This window comes from Acipenser ruthenus, chromosome 8 (genome assembly GCF_902713425.1).
Source record: "Acipenser ruthenus chromosome 8, fAciRut3.2 maternal haplotype, whole genome shotgun sequence".
Classification (NCBI taxonomy): Eukaryota; Metazoa; Chordata; class Actinopteri; order Acipenseriformes; family Acipenseridae; genus Acipenser; species Acipenser ruthenus.
In genome coordinates, this window is record NC_081196.1 from 49,954,593 (window position 1) to 49,979,349 (window position 24,757).

Consider the following 24,757-nt stretch of genomic DNA (forward strand, 5'->3'; position numbering starts at 1 on the left):
GCAGATTATGCATTAAACATATAATTATACCTCTTCTGGACACAAAACATTTACAAATGTGCTATTTTACATCCATAAATAAAAACTATATTTAGGACCGGTTATTTTTGTCTTTTAGACAAGTACAAGGAGATCTCTCTGGCCAATCAATCCTCTCTCTTGCTTCTGATTCAAGATAAGTAGTGATGATCCCTGCTGGATGTGGGCAGGCTTTGTCATTTATGAAAATGAGGTTTGGCCTGACTGCACCAGAACAAGGTCTCACTGTCTCATCTCGCTACCTGACAGCCGCGAGACTGCCGGTCTGGATGACATAGAGATCCATTATTCCAGCCCACACCATTACAGAGCCTCCTCCATAGCTATTATTATGTTCTGCAATTTACTGCACCAAAAAACGCTCACCACCCTGTCTCCAGACCCTGGCACACCTGTCATTATAATCAAAACAAAATCTGGAGGACTGGCGTCACTGATGTGGTTGTGACTCTTCTGCACCCCTCACCATGCTGTCTCCTGACACTGCCACTTGTTTGGTATCGACTCCACATACAGTAGACTACACTTCACTAATCAGGCTACATGACGTGGAGTTGCCCCATTTTGCCTCCGGTTCATGTCCTCCTTACTCATCTGACGTCTTAATTTGTCTCTGAGCCATTACAATCAATACAGATCATGGATAAACTCACAGTGAGTGACTATTTAAAAAATGTGTTCCCAAAACTTTGTTTGGTGGGTGTGTCGATGGTATGCATAATTTTCTTGTTTATGGTAGTGTACATTTTATCACACTTGTACTGTAGGTTATCATACAATCTTCAACACAGCATAGGCAGTACCGCTGCTACAGCTTACATCCAGAGGCTTTAACATGCTCATTGCTTTCGAAAACAACTTCCAGAGAAATCGTTTCTTTTCCAAATCAAATACGCAAGTATTGCTGCACTGTTTACCTGTAAACAGAACCAGATTAAGCATACGTGCTCAACAGTACCAGATTAAGCATATGTGCTCAACACATTGAACCTTGTGCTCAACACATTGAACGTTTATCGTTATTCTGTATTTACATCATATGGTGTACGAATGCAGACCCTGTGCAATGCCCATTTTGACATAATGAAGTTAAAGAATGATGGGGTTAGCAAAGATCTCTTTTCATTGCTCTTTAGGAATTTCTATACAGTGAAAATAAAGTGTGTTTAACCTGATAGTAAATTTCCTTCCCATTTTGTGTATTGCTCCATCATAAAAACAGAACAAGCAAGCATGTATGTACATAGTAACTCCCAGTCATTCATTGCTGTCTACTGGAAGCTTTATGCTGTGCTTTTTTAGCCAAAAAGAAACAGCAGTTCCACTGAATAAGATATATATATATATATATATATATATATATATATATATATATATATATATATATATATAAACCTGCATGAACAGTACTGTATTGATGCAGTAATAACAGTAATGAACTGTATGTATTGCGGCACATTATTTCCTCCAAGTGAACTGAGCAAGGGAATGTGTTACTGCTAATGGCATGATATTTATTTACCAACTATGTATGTATTTTAAGTTTTGTTGTGTGTTGAAAAGCTATGTTTGACTAAGTGGATATCACATTCTTATATGTTGTCAACAGGCAAATGTTTCATCAGGTTTATGGTTGCTGTCAGGGAACAAGCTTTTAAATTTGTCTCAAGCGTTTTCAGCGCCTGTCATTGGTGAGATTTCCACAACAGAAAGAGTAGCTATTTTCTCTGAATCTGCTTATTACTCAAAATCCAAAGCATGTATATCAAAAATAATAAAACATGTATTGTATTTGGATGTACACTAAAGGAGTCACACCTATCTTATTCCATTCTCTCATTCTAAAATCTTCAGAATCAGATCTCAGCTTCACAGCCTTCCTTATTTAAATATCACAAACATGTCAATGTGGGACTTGTCACACTAAGTTTTAATCAACATGTAATTTTTTTTTTTCAAACTAAATGGTAAGGTAAGTTTAAACGTTGCACAACCAAACTATGAAAATAGTATGCACTATTGAAATCTACATTTGTTTTTATAAAGTTATAGTAACAATATAATCATGAATTCTTGATGTATTAATATCATTTACAATGATCATTTTCACTAATAATAAATATCATGTTAGTGTGAAATTAACTTTTTTATTGCATACTGTTCACTAAATAGTATTGATTTAGGATGAGCACAAATTCCTTTTTTAATGCACCAATGAGACAGGAATAGCCACTGACAGCTAACCTATAATAACAGACCATTGGATTCACTGTATTTCACTGGTGTAAACAACTACAAAACTTAATTTGTGCATGAAAAAACAATGTATACCCCAATTAGTGAGCTTGCCCTGATCAAGTACATATTAGGGCAGCAGTGTGGAGTAATAGGGCAGCAGTGTGGAGTAGTGGTTAGGGCTCTGGACTCTTGACCGGAGGGTCGTGGGTTCAATCCCCAGTGGGGGACACTGCTGTTGTACCCTTGAGCAATGTACTTTACCTAGATTGCTCTAGTAAAAAAACAACTGTATAAATGGGTAATTGTATGTAAAATAATGTGAAATAATGTATAATGTGATATCTTGTAACAATTGTAAGTCGCCCTGGATAAGGGCGTCTGCTAAGAAATAAATAATAATAATAATAATATTGAAAATATACCAATAATAAGACATACAGTACTATGTTACATCTTCCTGAAATCAGGAATAACGACAGCAGTAAAATGATGTCAATTTGCTTCAAAACTTACTACAAAGCTTTCAGATGAAAAGCAATTATGAACAGAGGATGCAATTATAACAGAGTTGCAAGCATTTCTATGATATGGGGTCCCTTTTTCATTAAAGCTAAATGAAGGAAATAGACCATTATTAACAGCTTCTTAGCTGCTGCTGCAATGAAATTACACCCATGACCTTGCATGATTAATGTCTTATAAAGTAAAATATTAGGGGCTGCAACAAAGAAGTGTTGTAGGGTAATGGTTGAAAAGTCAAATACTGCAGTCTGTAAATCACAACTGATGGCTGATGGGGTTACACGAGTGTTTCCTAAAAGCCTAAACCTTAAAGGTGCAGAGTTGGAATATATATATATATATATATATATATATATATATATATATATATATATATATATATATATATATATATATATTGTGAGACAGCAGGGAGGGGGTTAAATCCTCCCTGCAGAAAACATGTGCAAATGAACATTGGTTGATGTAATTGTTTTGTTTTATTATTTAATTATCCCCTGCACCTGGTGATCATTGTAAATCAGAGCCAGGTGCAGGGTATTTAAAGAGAGCAGCCAGTCTGTTCTAGGCTGCTGAGTAGAAGGAGGCAGGAGAGGTGCTCTGTCTCTGAGTAGCCAGAGAAGAAGTAAGTGCGGTGTGACACCAGTGTGTTTTTGTAAGGACGGGAAAACAGCTTAGCTGTCCCGTGTTAGGAAGGGTGTTCCTGGAAGTTGAGTTAGTGCTCCAAGAGGAGCTAGGTGTTTATTTTGCTTTTGTATTTTGTGTGTTTTGTTTACTTTTGTGTTTATTAAAAATAGCGCACTAGCGCTTAAAACTCCATTTCATTGTTCTGGGTCGTATTTTTAAAGGGGCACGAACCCGAGTGAGTTGTGCTTTGTCACAATATATATATATATATATATATATATATATATATATATATATATATAGGGACCATTATAGCCCTCTTCTGGGGTAGTCAAAACCACCCAGTCTGTGGTTTATTTTGTGAAAGTATTAAAACCGAGCAGTAAAGTTGAGTTACTTCATTACCTCTCAACATTCCATTTGCATGTCTATCTGTGACTTCAGTATTGAACTCTTGTCTTTGTGCTGCAGAATTTTTTTTTTTTTCAAGTTCAGTTTTGGCACCTATTTATCCTAAGTTCCTCAAGGGCAAAATTATAATAAGGTTGAATCTGCATGATGTATGAGATCTCCAACCCGTTTAATGCACATTATAACTGTGTCAACCAACCTACGCTAGGAATCCAGACAGGGTTATTGTCTCAATTTGCTATTTTTTTTTGGTGAATGAGAAATTAAATTTAACTACGAATGGCTTAGACACACTTTTTAGTCTTTCAATTAACCTTCTCGGTTGCTTGTTACAGTAAGTGCTGGTTTCACAGACCCCAATTAGCACTAATTGCGGACTGCCTTACCTAATGTGCAGTAACACCACTGTAATCCAAAAATAAGTGCTAATCAGGGTTGTGAAAGCAGCCCCAAGAGTTTTATTTTTCTTTCACGAAGAAGGACAAATTACATTTTGGAGAAAAGCCATTGATAAATCTGGCTCTTTGTTTGTTTCCCCATAAACAAATGGTGGCCTGGCCACCAATGTTTAAATTCACCAAACTTCAACATGTAATAACAAAATGAATAATATTTTGTATTTATTTATTTCTCACACCAAAACTCTAACCTGGTTTCTGATGTCTCTCTGAAGTTAATCTATACAGGGGGAAGGTAAAATCTTTAGTAGAACAGGCTGTTGAAGAATGACCCTCTATACCTCTGTAGACAGCAGGATTATCTGATTAAAAAAGTGCAGATGCCTATTTTTTGTTTGGCATTTGAAATCAGTTAAAAAAAAGGCATGTAGAATTTGAAGTGTCCACACTGTTACTGACTATAAAAACCGAACACACAGTCGGATGTGTCACATGTCATGTGGTTAATATAGAGAAAAATGTGGATGCTGAAGAGCTTTCATTTTGATACTACTCGAGAGTCTGATAACAGCCACCGGTCGATGCTTTAATAGCATTATCTCAGAGACATCACTATGCCAAACACATTTACATCTCACCCTCCACCACTACTCTGCATGCTGCAAACTGATCAAACTGAAAAACATGTTTAATGGCCCTCTTATTAAAAAACAACAATGCCAGTGGTTGTCTCTAATGAAATAATGGCATTCATCTTACCTGCTGTGCACTTCCATTCACTGTGTACAGTTTTTAACAAGCATGTGTTCATATAAAAAAAAAATGTAGGAGAGACAGGCACAACATTGTATCAAAGAATACAGAATCACCTACAATTTGTAGTTTGGGAAGAAATAAAATTAGATAATGTACAATTTAGAAGAATAAAGGAAAATAAATGAATAAATATACTCAATGCTATAATGCCTGAAGGATTAAATAGAAAGGAATAGTGGATTATTACATCATTAACTACGTAGCAAATGACATGACAAACACATAAATGGATTTGAATAGAATTATGTGAGTGTAGTTGCCATGGCATCAAAAGCCTATATGTACCTATATTGTTTGTTTTCAAACACACTTTCCCTTGACAAAGGTGTGTTCAGCATACCGAAACTCTTTTGAACAAAACTACTAGGTTAAGAAAACTCCCGTTTGACAAAACATGTTTGTCATTACAGGGAGCAGTTATCTTGGATAATGAAAAAAAGGCTTTAAAGGAAGGGGGCAATTTTCCTAGACTAGTTTTTATTCAGTATGAAAAGGCATGTTTGACATAACATGGGTTTCTTTCGAGTCTGCAAACCTGTGCAAACCCGTGAGGCCTACATATAGAATGTAAGAATATAACAGTTTAATGCGATTATTTAATGATCTGCGATTTGTATTCCTGTATGCTCTACAGTTTTACTGAACCTGCTTCATTTTCCCAAATGGTATCATTAGACAATCCCATACTGTAAGATGGCCATGATTGAGATTTGCATGTGCTCCCCAGAAAGGAAACACGGTCCTAACCAAAAATAGAAGCAATGCCACTTGAGTATACAAGATGTTAAGCTGAGCTTGAGACGTATACATTGGTAAGCAGTACAGTATATCATACTCCCACATTTCTGTAACAACAACATTCCTGTAATTTTTTTTATGATCTACGTACCGTCCAGCTGAATAGCACTTTTATTTTAGTATATATTTTAGTAATATGACTACTTAACAAAGAAGAGGCAGAACAGGAGGCTGTATTTAATGGTAAGTCATGCATGTTTTCAATTCTCTTCATCTATTTTTTTTTTTTATTATTATTATTATTAATTTGAGCAACAGCAGTCTTGGTAGTTTAAATCTTTTTTTTTTTTTTTTTTTTGTCAGCTCTCCAGCATATTTATTCATATTACCAAGCACTCAGGAAAGTGATAAAAATCTTGCAGTGTCGAAACTAAGAAAAAGGACATTTGAATTACTGATACCATTTCACATTGTACTGTACCTCATAACGAAGGAACAAAAAGCTGCAAACCTGATAGCGCCTTTAATGAAACAGAATTATATGTTCTTGTGAAAAAGTTCTTTATATATAAATCTGATTAGAAATGTTCTATAGTTTTACATTTTTACTGGTTCAATGTCTACTATTTGCAACAGTGAAAATACAAGCATTTATTGATTCAGTATTTGTCAATGCTTTGTTTTAACTGGTCAGTGATTACCACTATAAATGAGATTTGTATTATTTAAATCTGGTTGCCTTTTAATGCCAAATTATAAGCCTTGGCTAAGATTTGCGGAGAGGTCATGAGGGCTTGCTTCTCTTATTGATCCCTCCCTAATTTCTTTTAAATCTCAGTTGCAACTTCATCTTCCACCTACCCAACTTCCACTTCATGTGCACACAGTATCCTCGATTGGGGGAAGTGCATGGCTTCAACACGGTCCACTTGCTGACCTGGAATTGTCTCATGAGTTCCAACAGGGGGCTGGACAGAGTTGCTGAAGCAGAGACTCGGATCCTTCAAGAGTAGACTGGATGCTGACATGAACAATATTGTATAACCTTCTCTGTGACCACAATAAGACCTTTAGCTAGCTGCCTGGAAGAAGGACGGTCTGTCTAGCCACAGATTCCCAGAGGCTTTATTTCTCTTACTAACATGGTTAGGGTTTTATTTTTCTCTCAGATCACACTGGCACCAAAGCGAGCCAACATAGGTGGACTTTTTTTAAAAAATGTTTTTGACTTTGGCAGCCTATGTTTAACCAGTTGGTATAGAACCAGTTGGTATAGATGACAAATATTTTTTGTGATGTTAGAGTTACTAGATCGGTGCTCAAACACCAGTTTAAATAGCCATGGCAATACCGTAGATGTCCCTTGAAGTTCAGTCCTCTAAGTATATTCGCAGTCATTTCTTCACAGCAGTATTGAACTACATATGCTACTGTAACTTGACTGAAGTCCCTGCTGTGTATACTGTAGTGTATGTGTCTGCACCACTATGTTTTATACGACAGCTTCCAACCTTTCACTGGAAGGCAAGAGCATGCTTTTGACACATCTCAAAGATTTCCAGAAATGTAGTTTTTCGTTTCATGCTGGGGCAAAATACAATACTGACTGTCCTGGAGACAGCACTTGCTAAGAAACATCTTGGTTTCATCTGTTGTATTATTATTATTATTATTATTGTTGTTGTTTAAGTTCCGATACAAACAGGTGAGCAACCCTGCAGTGTAACACATCAATTGTATCCGACTGCTTTGAATAACATCTCCTATTTCATGCTGCTAAGGAGTGGGTGTTTAGGACTTATAAAACCACATGATGCGGGGTACTAGAGACAAAACTAAAAGATTATTGCTCTGTGAGAGCCTGGAGGAAAACAAATGGAAATAGTTTCAGTTGGTACATTTTTGGCAGCAGTCTCTTCTGCCTGATTCACTAACAAGCTGAGGCAGTCTGTTAGACTCCATATGAAACAGAACTATAGTTCAATGGAAGTGAGGTATTGTGGTACAATCGACAGCTGAGAATAAATGAATAAGGGTGGGATGCTTTGCTTGTTGGCTTTACCAAACGATCCCCCTCTGTTGTGATGGAACCACCTTTGGATAGAGGTGAGGCTCGAACTCAAGGTGGGAAGGATGGGGGAACCCCCAAAAGAGGGAACCATTACAGAGGTGGTAGAGAGAATCAGAGAAGGAAAACAAGGAGTAAGAAGGAGCAGCTCCTGCTCCGCCTCCTGAACCTCACCAAGGCCATAGCTCTTGTATTATTATTATTATTATTATTATTATTATTATTATTATTATTATTATTATTATTATTATTATTATTATTATTTGGCAGATGCCATTATCCAAGGCAACTGCAGGTGTTACAACTGCTTTGATCTGTTGAAAGTAGTGGGATTCAAAATCCAAAATATCTTCTGCCTTGTAAGTCTGTATGTCCCTACATTACATGACACAACTAGTTTCGAGCCATGGTGTACACATTTGAAACATGTCAAAAACGGAATGCATGTTTCAACTATGAAATGCAACTGTGCATAGTGTCTTCAAAAAAAGTGTGATTTGTACAAGAGCACTACAAGAGGATATACATAAACACTTACCTTTACCAGTTACCTTGGAAATTACAGGTTATAGCTCTTACACATTTGAGCATGTAGCAGTGGCATCTAAAGCAAGTCTGCCAAATGTCTAAGGACATCTGTGTTCTTGAACACAAGAGCCTTTAGCTAAGAAGTAAACAGTGGAAACTAATTTTCAGCTACTTTTATTGCATTTCTATTCAATTCCTTGTGCCAGGGCTGAGGCCCTGTACATGTAAATAGTGTATTTTTGTGTTTGTTTGAGTTTTGTAAATAAAGTTATTGGAATGTAAGTGTGTGTTAAATATGGCAGGGCTGGAGCTTAGAATCCTTAATTAGGACAAGTGTGGAATGTGGCCAAGTGTTAATTGATGTATTGATTGTCAATTTACCCTGGTCACATGCTTTAAAAAGGAGCTGGGGAGTCGGAGGTAAACGGCTGTGAATCTGTGGCGATCCCTCACTGCTGTGAATCTGTGGAGATCCCTCACTGCTGTGAATCTGTAGAGATCCCTCACTGCTGTGAATCTGTAGAGATCCCTCACTGCTGTGAATCTGTGGAGATCCCTCACTACTGTGAATCTGTGGAGATCCCTCACTGCTGTGAATCTGTAGAGATCCCTCACTGCTGTGAATCTGTAGAGATCCCTCACTGCTGTGAATCTATAGAGATCCCTCCCTGCTGTGAATCTGTAGATATCCCTCACTGCTGTGAATCTGTGGAGGTCCCTCACTGCTGTGAATCTGTAGAGATCCCTCACTGCTGTGAATCTGTAGAGATCCCTCACTGCTGTGAATCTGTAGAGATCCCTCACTGCTGTGAATCTGTGGAGGTCCCTCACTACTGTGAATCTGTGGAGATCCCTCACTGCTGTGAATCTATAGAGATCCCTCCCTGCTGTGAATCTGTAGATATCCCTCACTGCTGTGAATCTGTGGAGGTCCCTCACTGCTGTGAATCTGTAGAGATCCCTCACTGCTGTGAATCTGTAGAGATCCCTCACTGCTGTGAATCTGTAGAGATCCCTCACTGCTGTGAATCTGTAGAGATCCCTCACTGCTGTGAATCTGTGGAGATCCCTCACTGCTGTGAATCTGTGGAGATACCTCACTGCTGTGAATCTGTAGAGATCCCTCACTGCTGTGAATCTGTAGAGATCCCTCACTGCTGTGAATCTGTAGAGATCCCTCACTGCTGTGAATCTGTGGAGATCCCTCACTACTGTGAATCTGTGGAGATCCCTCACTGCTGTGAATCTGTAGAGATCCCTCACTGCTGTGAATCTGTAGAGATCCCTCACTACTGTGAATCTGTGGAGATCCCTCACAGCTGTGAATCTGTAGAGATCCCTCACTACTGTGAATCTGTGGAGATCCCTCACTGCTGTGAATCTGTAGATATCCCTCACTGCTGTGAATCTGTAGATATCCCTCACTGCTGTGAATCTGTGGAGGTCCCTCACTGCTGTGAATCTATAGAGATCCCTCCCTGCTGTGAATCTGTAGAGACCCCTCACTGCTGTGAATCTGTAGAGATCCCTCACTGCTGTGAATCTGTAGAGATTCCTCACTGCTGTGAATCTGTAGATATCCCTCACTGCTGTGAATCTGTAGAGATCCCTCACTGCTGTGAATCTGTAGAGATCCCTCACTGCTGTGAATCTGTAGAGATCCCTCACTGCTGTGAATCTGTGGAGATCCCTCACTGCTGTGAATCTGTGGAGGTCCCTCACTGCTGTGAATCTATAGAGATCCCTCCCTGCTGTGAATCTGTAGCAATCCCTCACTGCTGTGAATCTGTGGAGATCCTTCATGGCTGTGTATATTCAGGGTGCGTGAACCAAATACATGACCTCCGTGTGTCTAACCAGGGTCGTGAGCACAACTGAGGATCACCGCGTGTATACCGACATCCTTGTTATTTAAGAATAGGGATTTGTTTTGGGGATTTTAACCCCACACCAGTTGAAGGTTCCTGGAGTGGGACCTCCCTTATTGTGGGAGCAGCGATCGACCAGTGTTCTAGCCAGCTTTTGTTTTATTAGCTGTGTTTTATCCACTGTGTTTTGTTTCACCTTTTTTTCTGTTTACACTCTAGTTTGTGTATGTCAGCCCATGCTCTACCATTGCTGGTATTGGCACATGGTTGTTTTTTATTGTAAATAAATCTGCGCGCCTGTCTTTAGAATTTAGCAAGTTGTTGCATACAAGTTTTTATTTATATACGTTTTATTACTCATGAACTTAAAGAAAACAAGCAAACATAGTGTTCAATGTATGTGATAATGCAAACGGCTGTAAATCTAGATCCCTCACTGCTGTGAATCTGTGGAGACCCAAACATGTTACTGGTCCATGTGGGCTTTGTTCCTCATAAAATACAGTGTGCAGATTTAGGACACAGTGTGCATTCACAAACATCAATTTCTCATTCACTTTTGCCAATTTAGTACAGTGTCATTCAGTATGGTTATTATTAAAGGAGAAGTGTCCTTAATCATACAATTTGTTCCAGAAATGTTTTCACTTGTTCCATACCATTGTTTATTTAGGTACACTATATACACGTATCACTTTAAATTGTCATTTGAAAGTCTTTGTTAAATCGCCCAAGTTTTCCATTCATTCTGTGACTGTGGGTGTTCTGCATCTGTAATTGCGAACGTTTCACCCCAGACTGCCTCTCCTGTTTCATATCTGTCTGTAAATTTACTGTTACATCATAATTTAACCAGTCCAACTGCATGCTGTTTACTTAATCCTGTTTTAGCTAAAAGCCTTGGGTTGTAATCCTTTTTCATGCCGGTCACAGACAGTTATTAGAAACAAACATTTTCTATAGCACTGTTCATCCTAATGTGTCAGAGCATGCAATAAAAATGGAATTTGTAGGATCAGTTTGCATTTCCCTTGGTAATCATTTATTAGTCATAAACCCACACAATTTTAATACCTCAAAACTTAAATCTGTGTTCTAAAACACCTGGACCAATGTGCAATCCTTATACAAAGACATGTAAATACTGCAACAGATTACAGCAGTGGAGGAAAGAATGAGGAGACACTGTGTAAAAACGAACAGGCACTTTTATTCAGAATGCACACAGGTCAGCAACCAACAGCACACGACAACCCGAACCAAGCCACCGCTATCTTATATAAGGCAGACCTGGGGACAATCAGGCATAAAATAATAAACAATGTAAAGGACCACAGAAAACACACCAAACAGAAACAGACAAAACACAACCAATTAAAACAAAGACACTCCGTCCACAGTCCAGGGGCCACGTCCCCCCTCACACTTTAAATTCAATTATAAGTAATGCTAATGTTGTTATGTTGGGTCCTGTTTAGTTTGACCAATAAAATATCAGTCATTCAATTATTGCTAATGATTATATGTCAATGACATTAGTTTCTCCTGGTGAATGGCTCAATGACAGGAGGTCCAGTAAATTGAAGCAATTTACCAAATAAACACTGTATACTTTTTATATTTCTGTGTTTGCTCGAAATAGTGGCCGGCACTTATTTTCTCAATCTTCTCTTTACCTGGGCGGTTATTTGGATAAGGGCGTCTACTAGAGAGAAGATGCTAATAGGCCACTGTGGAGTCAATGCACCACCGATGTGGGTTGTACGGTATTTGTCAAATAATTCACTTGAATCTTTTACAGCAGTTGAATCCAGGTCTCCACATTGTATTCATTCCTAAAGTTAAATGCTTTGTCCAGTGGCTCAGACAAGTCTCACACACAGGTTTCACCGCTTATCCACCTTGATGAAGCTCTTCAGCACAGTGTGTGTGTGTGTGAGTAAGTGAGTGAGTTTCTGTACAGTGTTGTATGTACTCTGTGTGCTACCAATGCTTGTAGTGTCACGTGTGCTGTTCAGCATTTGTATTTGTAAATAAATCCTGTTTGCCTGTAGTGTAGTTTGTAATGAAGTAACGTCGGGCACAGGGGATTCAGAAGGAACCAGCACTAACACTAACACTGACACTAACACCAACACTGACGATAACACTAACACTGTCGCTAACACTAACACTAACGTTAACACTAACAGTAACACTAACGCTAACACTAACACTGACACTAACACTAACACTGACACTAACACTGTCGCTAACATTAACACTAACGCTAACACTGATGCTAACATTAACACTAACACTAACACTAACACTGACAATAACACTGACGATAACACTAACACTGTCACTAACACTAACACTAACACTAACACTGACACTAACACTGACACTAACACTGTCACTAACACTAACACTAACACTAACACTGTCGCTAACACTAACACTAACACTAACACTGACACTAACACTGACACTAACACTGACACTAACACTGTCGCTAACACTAACACTAACGCTAACACTGATGCTAACGCTAACACTAACACTAACACTGACACTAACACTGTCGCTAACACTAACACTAACCCTAACACTGATGCTAACACTAACACTAACACTAACACTGATGCTAACGCTAACACTAACACTAACACTGACACTAACACTAACACTGACACTAACACTGTCGCTAACACTAACACTAACCCTAACACTGATGCTAACACTAACACTAACACTAACACTGATGCTAACGCTAACACTAACACTAACACTGATGCTAACGCTAACACTAACACTAACACTGACACTAACACTAGCACTAGCACTGACAATAACACCGACGATAACACTAACACTAACACTAACGCTAACACTGATGCTAACACTAACACTAACACTGACAATAACACTGACGATAACACTAACACTGTCGCTAACACTAACACTAACACTGACACTAACACTAACACTAACACTGACAATAACACCGACGATAACACTAACACTGTCGCTAACATTAACACTAACGCTAACACTGATGCTAACACTAACACTAACACTGACAATAACACTGACGATAACACTAACACTGTCACTAACACTAACACTAACACTGACACTAACACTAGCACTAGCACTGACAATAACACCGACGATAACACTAACACTAACACTAACGCTAACACTGATGCTAACACTAACACTAACACTGACAATAACACTGACGATAACACTAACACTGTCGCTAACACTAACACTAACACTGACACTAACACTAACACTAACACTGACAATAACACCGATGATAACACTAACACTGTCGCTAACACTAACACTAACGCTAACACTAACACTAACACTAACACTGACAATAACACAGACGATAACACTAACACTGTCGCTAACACTAACACTAACACTAACACTGACAATAACACCGACGATAACACCAACACTGTCGCTAACACTAACACTAACGCTAACACTAACACTGACACTGACACTAACACTAACAATAACACCGACGATAACACTAACACTGTCGCTAACACTAACACTAACGCTAACACTAACACTGACACTGACACTAACACTAACAATAACACCGACGATAACACTAACACTGTCGCTAACACTAACGCTAACGCTAACACTAACACTAACGCTAACACTGATGCTAACGTTAACACTAACACTAACACTAACACTGACAATACCACTGACGATAACACTAACACTGTCGCTAACACTAACACTAACGCTAACACTAACACTGACACTGACACTAACACTAACAATAACACCGACGATAACACTAACACTGTCGCTAACACTAACACTAACGCTAACACTAACACTGACACTGACACTAACACTAACAATAACACCGACGATAACACTAACACTGTCGCTAACACTAACGCTAACGCTAACACTAACACTAACGCTAACACTGATGCTAACGTTAACACTAACACTAACACTAACACTGACAATACCACTGACGATAACACTAACACTGTCGCTAACACTAATGCTAACACTGTCGCTAACACTACCAGTAACACTAACGCTAAAACTGATGCTAACGCTAACACTGATGCTAACGCTAACACTAACACTGACACTAACACTAACACTGACAATAACACTGATGCTAATGTTAACACTAACACTGATGCTAACATTGGTGGAGAATGAATTTGAAAATACCCTGGCTTTCATGTACTAATGTTAATGCTGTTTTCATCTCTTTTGATGTATGTATGTATTTACTTTTTTTGAAAGTGTGATGCTCTGGCCTAAATGTTTTGTATGGTTAAATGTATGTATTTTTTTAATTTAGTTATCTATTTTCTATCTTTACTTGTATTTTTCCTTTGTTTTTTGTATATATAAAACCCAATAAAATTTTAATTTTATTTTTTTTTTTAAATTGTTGCCTCAGCGTATAGGAACAGCTCCTAAGAGAACACTTCGGCTAAGAGAACACCCCTGTGATGAAACAGATTTTTTCCCATTGTAAATGCTCTGCTTAAAGAAACATGAACTTCGCTTATAAGAACATCTTTTTGGCAACGCTAGTGATTCATTCACAACTGATACAGTACTGTTTTGTAACCTGATAACTCATCATCATCAAACTTAAATTCAAATGGTTTAAGGCAGAAGTATCAGACTGAAATCGGCTAAAGAAGTGGATCTGGTGTGCAATGGTCTTATAAAGTTTATAATTTTACTCAGACTTTTCTGTTTTCTTTTGAGGTACAAAACTAAAGATGTAAACATTTCAACTGGTGTTTCCTGGTACCTGATCTCTTGTATGGCAGAGAATCCTCAGACCTGGGATTGGAAGGAATACTGAGATGATTCCATATTGAGAATGATTGGGTACAGGTTAATTGATTGGTTAAATTAGGATTTTAAACAAGTTTATTTATTCTTTATAAATTGGACCAAATTTTATAACTTTTCCAGGAAAGTTCCTATTTACTATTGTATCTCAAGAACACATATATATATATATATATATATATATATATATATATATATATATATATATATATATATATAATGTGTTAATCTAAATTGTAAGTGCTTTTAGCAAAATCCTACACAGATTTGGTATGTGGGAATATTTGCAGCAGCCTAATTTTGATAATATTTCCTGGGTCATAACTGGCCCCCAGACCATACTGTACAGTGATGGTTTAGCTTCATAAAGTCTAATGAAACCTGCTGAAAGTTGCGTTAGCATATTGAATTACATACCGCTTTGTGGTTTTCCATACACGTAACGAAAAATGGACACAAATTTAAGAATGTGACATTTAGAAATCTAACATAAAATACTGTACTACTATTATTCCGGTAGACTTTTGCAGTATAATTTTGTCGTTTCTTTGATTAAATGATGTTAAATAAAAGATCTAAATTAAATTCATATATACTTTTTTTAAAAAAAAATGATGTCTCAATCCTAAAATTCTAGGTGAAGCAAAATATTTGGCCATAACTGTAGATTTGGAACCTCCGACTAACATATATATATTTTTTTTTTCCCCTAATATTATAAAAAACATTCTACAATACCCAATAGCAAAGGATTCTGTCTTAAAGATACATTACTGTGCCTTCTGCTTTCCTACTGCAAACGGATTCTGAGAACTCTAATATGTCAGGCAAGCAAGACGGATTTGCAGACCAAAAAAAATTCTTCTGTACCGCTGTAATATGTCTAACATATTGCAAGAAATATAATACTTGGCGGCTGCGTTTGAAAACAGTAGCTGTCATGCACATTGCTTTTTAAACTACCCTTTGTATTAAAGTAAAGAGTATGTGGTCTACATTTTCTACAAGGAAATCATTGAGGTACAACATTATATTCAAATTGCTATCAGGAGCCTGTGTTATATTCATTATCCTCATTATTTAGTTCATTTATAAATAAGGCTGTAAATCTGCATTTAATCATACACACTTTTAATGAAAAAGTCAACCAAATTTAGAATTTTATAGTCATGTTTATGTTTAAAAAAAACAAAAACTATGTTCATGTAGGTAGTATTTAATTACAATTGTTTACAATGCATCAAGATATTATAAATGATTAAACTATTTTTTTTTTTTAAATTGAATATCAATGAAAATTCCTCTTGAAAAAGGATATTTATTTTATAATTGAATCAGGGATGCATTAAATGTGGGTTATGTAATGGGGCAAAGACCACACAGGACATTTTTAGAAGAAAATGGGGGTGTAACAATGGAGAATTGTGAGTGTGGGTATTGTCTGATTGACACGCAGGGGGTCGAGACAGGGGTTGCAGTTGACGTCCCACAGGCGCACAGGTTTTGTTTACATAAACACATACAAACAGGAACATCACGTGACACTACCAACCATGGCAGCTCACATGGGACATGTGGCCCGGCAAACAAAAAGCAAAATCAAACACTGTACCCAAACTACAAATAAAAGGTACTGTGAACACAGCTAGTGCTACTCCACTACTACAATGGAGGCCTGCTTAAACAACTGTTTGCCTATACTGGTGGGATCTACTATCCTGAAACTAACTCCATCCCTCGGGAAGTTCACCCAACCCCAACCCTGGATATACACACGGTCGGTGGCTGTTGTGGCTTCCTTCTCCTGGGACAACCCCCGACCAACTCCCTACCCCAGATATACACACAGTTGTAGCAAGAATTGGTAGCTTCATTTCCTGACGCTTTTGCAGCAGCAGCTCTCTGATATCTCTGGCTTTTCAGCAGCCACGGCTGAATCTCATGGCTTTGCAGCAGCCCTTAGGTGTACAACCGGGACCTTTTTATACCTGACTCTCCGCTGGAACACACCCACCTGCTGGTTAGGGACTCACTAGCTGAAGTGACTGGACTGGGTGAACAAAGGGATATCATCACCTTGCTCACTGCCTATAAAACAAAAATGTATGATCCAATTTTAGACATGTTGGTGAATGAATTTAAATGTTGCTGGGTGTACTGACAGCAGTCTGACAGGCTTTGAATGTTTTGTGAAACAGTGTGACTTCAAGCTTCCTTTTGAAGAAACAGATATTTTCTATTTAAATGTGCTGTGTAAATAAAGTACATAAAACAGGCACCAAGAGTATTCCATGCAAAAAGGAAATGTATACAGTCCGTTCATTGAATATTCAGAAACAGACTTCCATGTCTATGGAAATGCAGGTGGAGAAAACACTAGCCACTTAAAAACAATGTAGACTTTTATAAAATGTAGAATATATTTGCCTAGCAGCTGTGTAATTAAAACTTCAAGTACCTCTATTATTCCCAACTGACGGGTAAAAAGACTCTAAGTACTATGGATCAGATCGTTTTCTATTTGCACTTCAAATAGCCACATACGATTCCCACTGTTTATTTATTTGATCTAATAAACAACAAAACAATGTTATGTCTGCAGTCGATGAAATGTTGATAAGATAAACATATCAGCTGAACTAAAATGTGCCTGATCATCTCGATATTCCTGGTTCAGCACCATTCAGCACCGTGACAAGCATCAGGAACAGGGTCCCACAGCAAATGACATACCACCGAAGAGCCAATATCCCACTGGATAATTATCACCTCAACAACCAGATGGCACACTTTGTAGATAGAACTGGTTTTTATTCGCTCTTCTGGTGAGGTGGAGGTGAAGAACTCCTTCAACTGGGCAAAACAACTGGCTACTGTACTGTTGTAGCCCAGTAGCCTTGATTTTTAACTATTTGCTTATTAAAACAAAAATAACACATACCATCTGTTTGCAGTCGTAGAACAGAGGGACATCACAAGACCTTGAAAGCTGATTGAAATAACTGTTAGAACACACATGGTATTTGCAGCATTGATTCATGATTCTTAACAATGATTTCAACCTGGTTACATCCTAGTCTTAGACACGGGGGAAATAATTACAGAATACTACTCTACATTCACGTATGCATTGCTGCCACAAAATATTCAAACATTAGACTGAACATACATTTAAATATCCCTCAATGTCACTATAGATGATTTCATATAAAACACAATATCATTGAGACAAGATAATTTTGTGACAAAGATAAAATATGATACTGTGTAACTATTTACTACATCATTAACCCTTCTGTGTACACTACAATAATCAGAAGTCAGAACGTCTTTACAGTACCAAGGTAATGTAGCTCTGGAAAGCAAATTAGTAAAGGAACAAAGAAAATAAATTTGAATGTGTGGAAACTGCTTTACAGTACTATTATGTTTGAGATACCTCCCAGTGCCTTCAAAGGAAACAAATAAAGTAGCACCCCTTCTGAATGTCCAGAGTATGTTATTAAAGTGTATCTTACCAACGGCCTAGTCTTATTAAGTAACATTTTGTATCAGTAAAAGTAAAAGGGAATTGTGTATATGCTCAAGGTGGTTTTAAACACACACTTCCTTATTTTGATAGATTCTGTAAAGGTCAAACATAGAAAAGTGTGGAATCTGTGAAATAGACAGTATTCTAATGCTGATTGGCATGGTAGCAGAGGATCATTTCAACACTGATTCAAAACTTTATTGTGTTGCCCTGAAGGCAACACAGAGCGCTGGTGCAAGAGAAAATGATTTTTTTCCCATATGGGCAATATTTTGGAGGGCAAAGTCAGCAGAAACGGGGCAGACAGACTTGACACAGCATCACAAAATCATTCTGCAGCCATTCTTTCATGTCATAATTTTTAGTCTGCGTGATCGACATTAAGGCTTTTTCTTTATTAACATGTTAATGATTTTGAAAACTACACAAAATGCAATTGACTTTTAAAAAAAAATGTTCCAGCTAGGTTAAAGAGACAGCATAGAGGATAAGCAACAATGATTTCATAATTACTTGTTCAATAAAAGTGTTTAAGAAAAACACTGAATAAAACAAGACAACAGATATGGGAAATACCTACCTTAAAAAATTGTTACTTTCAATGATTACATCATTTTATATCATACTTGTCAATTCCTTTTTTTCTTTATTTTCACAATGTAGCATGAATTATATTCTATATAAATGGTGTTGTGCAAGATTGATACTTACCTGAAAGAAGAGGCTGATACTATGAGTAAAGGTAATAGACTTTACACATATATTAATTTCTGTTTCTTTTTCTTTTTACAATTCAATTTCCTCACCAATGTTCACCTTCAAGATTTTATCCTTTTAACCAAGATATATAATCATTATGCCACTTCAGAATATACAGTATATGTGTGTGTGTGTGTGTGTGTGTGTGTGTGTGTGTTTTCTGAATTATAATTTCACTCCTTTAAAATGCAGAATTGTTAAACTGACATTAAACAAATCAAACATCAGAACTTATTTGCAATTTAAATTAGTTAAATGCCTGCCAATTCATGCCATTCACATTTTTTATTTAATTACCCTGGGTAGTAAGTTGCTGCTTCTTCTGAATAGGCAGCAGGAAATATCTTTTCATTACAAAACACATCTCAACATTTTAGATTGGTATAACTGCTGCTCTGCTTTTATGGAAATAATGTTTTTTGTAGTATGTAATTAAAGCTTCCAGCAGTCTAAAATTGTTCACAATGCATTTAAAAAATAACTATTTCTATCTATCTATCTATCTATCTATCTATCTATCTATCTATCTATCTATCTATCTATCCATCCATCCATCCATCCATCCATCCCACCCAGTCTTGCTGCTTTAGTAGTAAATGGTAGAAATCCATAACGCTGATTAAAATGATTTAGCCATTTTTGAAGATGGAACTATTATATATTCAGGGGTACTGTGACATAAGTGAATGACACATAACAAATTAACAAACCATTTATATTGAACCCACTATGCAGAATCCTGCATTGCTCAGTCGAATTTGTTGTTATAGCTTAGTGATGTTATTAAAAATAACATGTCACATGAAACAGATGAAAGAACTTAAAAAATAAGAATATAGTATATGCTCCGCAAATGCATAAAAGGTGCAAAAACTGCAATCTGTTTATGAGAAGTAAGTTGAATAATTCTTTCACTATAATACAAGTCTACAAACTAAACAGCACTAGTTGAAAAAAAAATAATAATAATACAAGCAAAGCCAACATGCAAGTAGAAGCAAATTCCAATTATATATATATATATATATATATATATATATATATATATATATATATATATATATATGTGTGTGTGTGTGTGTGTGTGTGTGTGTGTGTGTGTGTGTGTGTGTGTGTTTGTTACAAGCGTCATTTGAAAAAAAAAGTCTCCTTCATTCATTTCTCGAGACTTCAGCACCCTGGACAGCAACAAGGGTAATCTGCTTGTTATTATTATTATTATTATTATTATTATTATTATTATTATTATTACATATTTCCCCAATTTCTATGACTAAAACTTTCCCGTCTGCAACTCACAGACCTCTTTACTGATCACAGAAACGCTCAGCCTTTATTTCTCCCAGGCCTTACCTCGCTGAATTTATCTTGTGAATCCTGATAGCGCTGTCATCAATAATGTCGGTTTTCAAAGCCAAACAAGCCACAGTTGTGTTACTCTTGAAGAAGTAGAGCTGATATGTGTATTAGCAGTCACACTTTTCTTACATTTTCTTTCGACTAGAAGAGCATAGGGTGTCATGTGTTATTACATTGAAACCCATTTGAAATTGAATCCATTTACATGTTCCTATTATAATTCCACATTACACTGAGTAGCTAATTAGTTGCTTTACACTGTTAATGGTGAGAAACATTATCATATTTATGTCCCCTTTCAAAACCTGAATCTTCCCCCAAAATAATCGGGTTGGATGTTTCAAGACATAGGCAATGTAAAACTCAAGTTGTCATTGTGAAGAACTCTTGTATCTTACAGAGCATGTTCCTTCTATTCCAGTAAAATATCTCATTTAATGTCGCTTGTTAATTTAAAAAACCTTTACATGACCAAATGTTATTGTCACACTTATTGCGCACTGAAATGACAGCATTATAATGTAAAATCCAACTCTAACTTATATTTACAATCAAAACGCCCTGCAAGGAAGACGATCATTTTGTGGAGTCTACATGTTGGAGACAGTGCTGGACAATTTTAGAATGGGAAGAGTGATTCACTGAGAATAATGATGAGCCTTATTGAAATTCTATCACCACCATTTCACCAAAGGCTACTGCATCACCTATCTCCTTGCAGCCCTCGTCACTCACTCACTCACCTTGAGGGTTTATCATTACAACACCCCGGGATAAAATACAATACATTAACTACATTAACTGCACTGGCATTTGGATTACGATAAAATAAATTCTACTTTTTTTTTTTTTTAATACATTGACATAACAGGTCAAAAAGATGTTTGCTATACATCCTAGGTGCACTAACAGCAACATTGTGTTTGTTTATTGCACATTTGCCAGTGGGGTCTGAGAATCTGCTTGCAAGTAAAAAAGAAAAAAAAAATACTTTTAGAACAAAAAAAGTAAACTTCAGACTTACAGGTGTGCTTCTAGTACCAAGTCATTAATCAACTTTTAATTCTTCGTTACTTCAATTAGCAAGCATGACAAAAGCTGTTAAAATATATGCTTTTTAATTGATTGCACTCCTAAACATAATTTACATAAGTTCAAAAGCAGCAATGGATCAAGTGGGGATTATAAAAATGGCATTTTATGTTGACACTGTAGAGAAGAGGGTATGAGGGTCTTATAAGGTGGGGAGAGGGGTTAATAATGCAATAGTCAAACACATTGAATAAACACTATTGCTGTTTAAGAGTAATAGTCTAGAATAACAAAATCAGCATGGTAAGTGCATTACAGTTATTTGTTTTTGCCAGTGTGTTAATGCTTATGACTATTATAGGGAATACAACAATGCTAGATTTTGGCATTAAGGGGACAAATTGGATGGATATCATTGATAACAACATCATTAATATTAGGGTATTCACAAGAACATGATATTATGATGCCTAATGTATTGGCCTATGCAAAGTGGAAAGGCCCTGAGTGACATTAAAAAACACAAAAAAGCAGACCAGCATGTGCTACATGTTAATAACTGATGCTGGAAAGCAGTCATCAATGAGACAGAATGTTTTTTGTTAGACAGGGTGAGGATAATCTTGAAAAGAAAACCAACAGTAATTGATAAATACGTTGCCAAAATATTAATGTTAAAACAATAGAGAAAGTCTGTGTTTGGGCAGCTTGTTATTATTCAAAGTACTTTACTGAGATGATGATGATAATATATGTATATATATATATATATATATATATATATATATATATATATATATATATATATATATACACACACACATAGATGCTTTAAAAGGTCATAAATAACAGCTGGGAATGCATGCACTGTCTAATCAAGGACTGCCGTGCAAACCCTTCCCAGCATCTGTGGAGCAATTGAACACGACTTGCTAAATCGGTTTGATTTTTATCAGGTATTGACCGCAGGCATATTTCCAAGCAAATACATAAAATGTTTTGGATTTAAAACAACAATCGTTTTTCTTTTAATAATGAATTATAATCGGGAGTTATATATTTTCCAGAAACACACACACACACACACACACACACACACACACACACAAGCAGAACCTTCGTCTCGCTTAAGAATTTGATCACGTAATGGAAGTAATAGTAAATGAAAAGGCTATAGTTCATTAACTCCCCAAACAATTCTGCTGACACACTCTTTCAATATAGCTTTTATGACTATTATTAATGTGCAGTCGCAACATATTGCAGTACTCACACTGAAAAGCATTGCTTGTCACAACATTAATTTCTTGTGCCACAGCTATCCTAAATCTCACCCAGCGATTTTCTGAAATTCTAAAGAAAAAGACGGAGGATGACTGGGGGGTGGGGGGTGGGAGGGGGACAGGACTGTTTATTCCAAATACTTTTGTTTACTGTAATGCATTTATCTAAGACTGTGTGCATCAGTTGCCATGACGACATGAAGACCCAACTCATATATCAACCCGCTATAATGTCTTGAAAAAGTAAAACACCCTACCTTGCACTCCTTCATGCAGGTTTTCACAGAATATCCATCCGATTGCAAGTATTTCTGAATCATAACCTCAAACTCTTCATATTTCTCCTGAGCGTGTTGGTCATAACGTTGGTATGCCTGGACGCACTGGCTGCATCCATGTAGATTCCCATCAATAACCACTTCCATGCTACAGTTTAAATTGTCCGGACTGGATAACCCCATAAACAAATCCAAAAGAGAATACGAATTACAAAACGAAAGATAAAAATCGCTTAAATTCAAAGGTGTGGATTCCTCTCCCGTCTCCTCGCCAATGCTCCTGCAAACAGGTTCAGCGTGTTCAAAAGTAAAACAGTTTTTAGATAAACTATGCGGAGGGCACGTTTCTAGTCGCCACAAAGGTTTGGTAGTGTTCCCTATAAAAATAGCATTTTTGTCTTTACTTAGGCTGCTGTGTGGTGAATGGAGTTTTGATGAAAGTATTTTGCTTGCTGATGAGAAGTGATCACCCATGTTTGTTAATGCTAACTTGTCCAGCTCCTTGTCTCTGGTCCGTGTCAATTTTGCCTCAGCGCAGAACCACAGGTGATCAGAAAGCAGGACGGTGAAAAACAAGAGAGATGCTAAGGACAGTCGCCATTTCTGTGCCCTTTCCGAATCAGTAAACGGTTTTTCGTTCTCTCGGGGTGCAAACCAGATTTTTAAGCCGTCATCTTGCTGCCGACACATCCAAGCACCCCTGTTCATATTTTGGGAAAGCGCAGCACTGGCCGACTCCACCGTGAGGGCTTCTTTGCCAAAATATTCATTGACTTGCAGATTTTCTTTTTTCTTTTCCTCTTAAACGTTGAATTTAAAGTGGTCCTTGTTTCACTTAGTGCTTATCTGCTATTTCCATCCAATTAGTGCATGCAAAGAGATTAAGCAAGGCACTGTCATATCACAGTTATCCATGGCTCTCTTGAGAAAAACCTACTTCTCTGTGACAACATGCCTCTTTCTTTCCTCTTGAATGTGCTGAGCTTTCTCCCTTTCCGTAGCCCAGCTCTCACCAGCATTCCCTCATCTAACCAGAGATCATGAAGGTTCGTAAAATCTTTTTGTTTCAACCTGGCGATTTTTTCCTTGGTATCTGGGCAGAATGCCGTGGATTTTTCCTTTTGAAAAGCACAATCATCTTGGTCCAGTGCTAGTTGCCGCCATGTTCGTCTTGAAGCACTTTTTGGTGGAGCTGGGTCATTTGCGTCATCTCCAGCAATGAGATCTCTCCATCCTGGTGCAGTAGCAGGTGTGCTTACAACCAAGTGACACATATTGATACACGTGAATAAACGAATCAGCATATTGTCAAGTTTACCTTCACAACAGACACCGTAATGTTTGATCTAAACTGTTAACAGGTAGCATATTCCGAAAGGATAGGTATTGGAGTTGTGTCAATTG

General features: G+C 37.2%; 1 protein-coding gene across 1 annotated transcript in view; it reads right to left on the minus strand.

Annotated features, from left to right (window-relative positions):
• LOC117406466 (NALCN channel auxiliary factor 1) overlaps positions 1-24,546 on the minus strand; it is a 119,953-nt gene extending 95,407 nt beyond the window's left edge. Inside the window, exon 1 of the mRNA XM_034010520.3 lies at positions 23,333-24,546. Within this exon, the coding sequence (XP_033866411.1) occupies positions 23,333-24,061 (729 nt within the window). The 5' untranslated portion in view covers positions 24,062-24,546. The remainder of the gene's footprint in view (positions 1-23,332) is intronic.
• Positions 24,547-24,757: the final 211 nt, after the last annotated feature.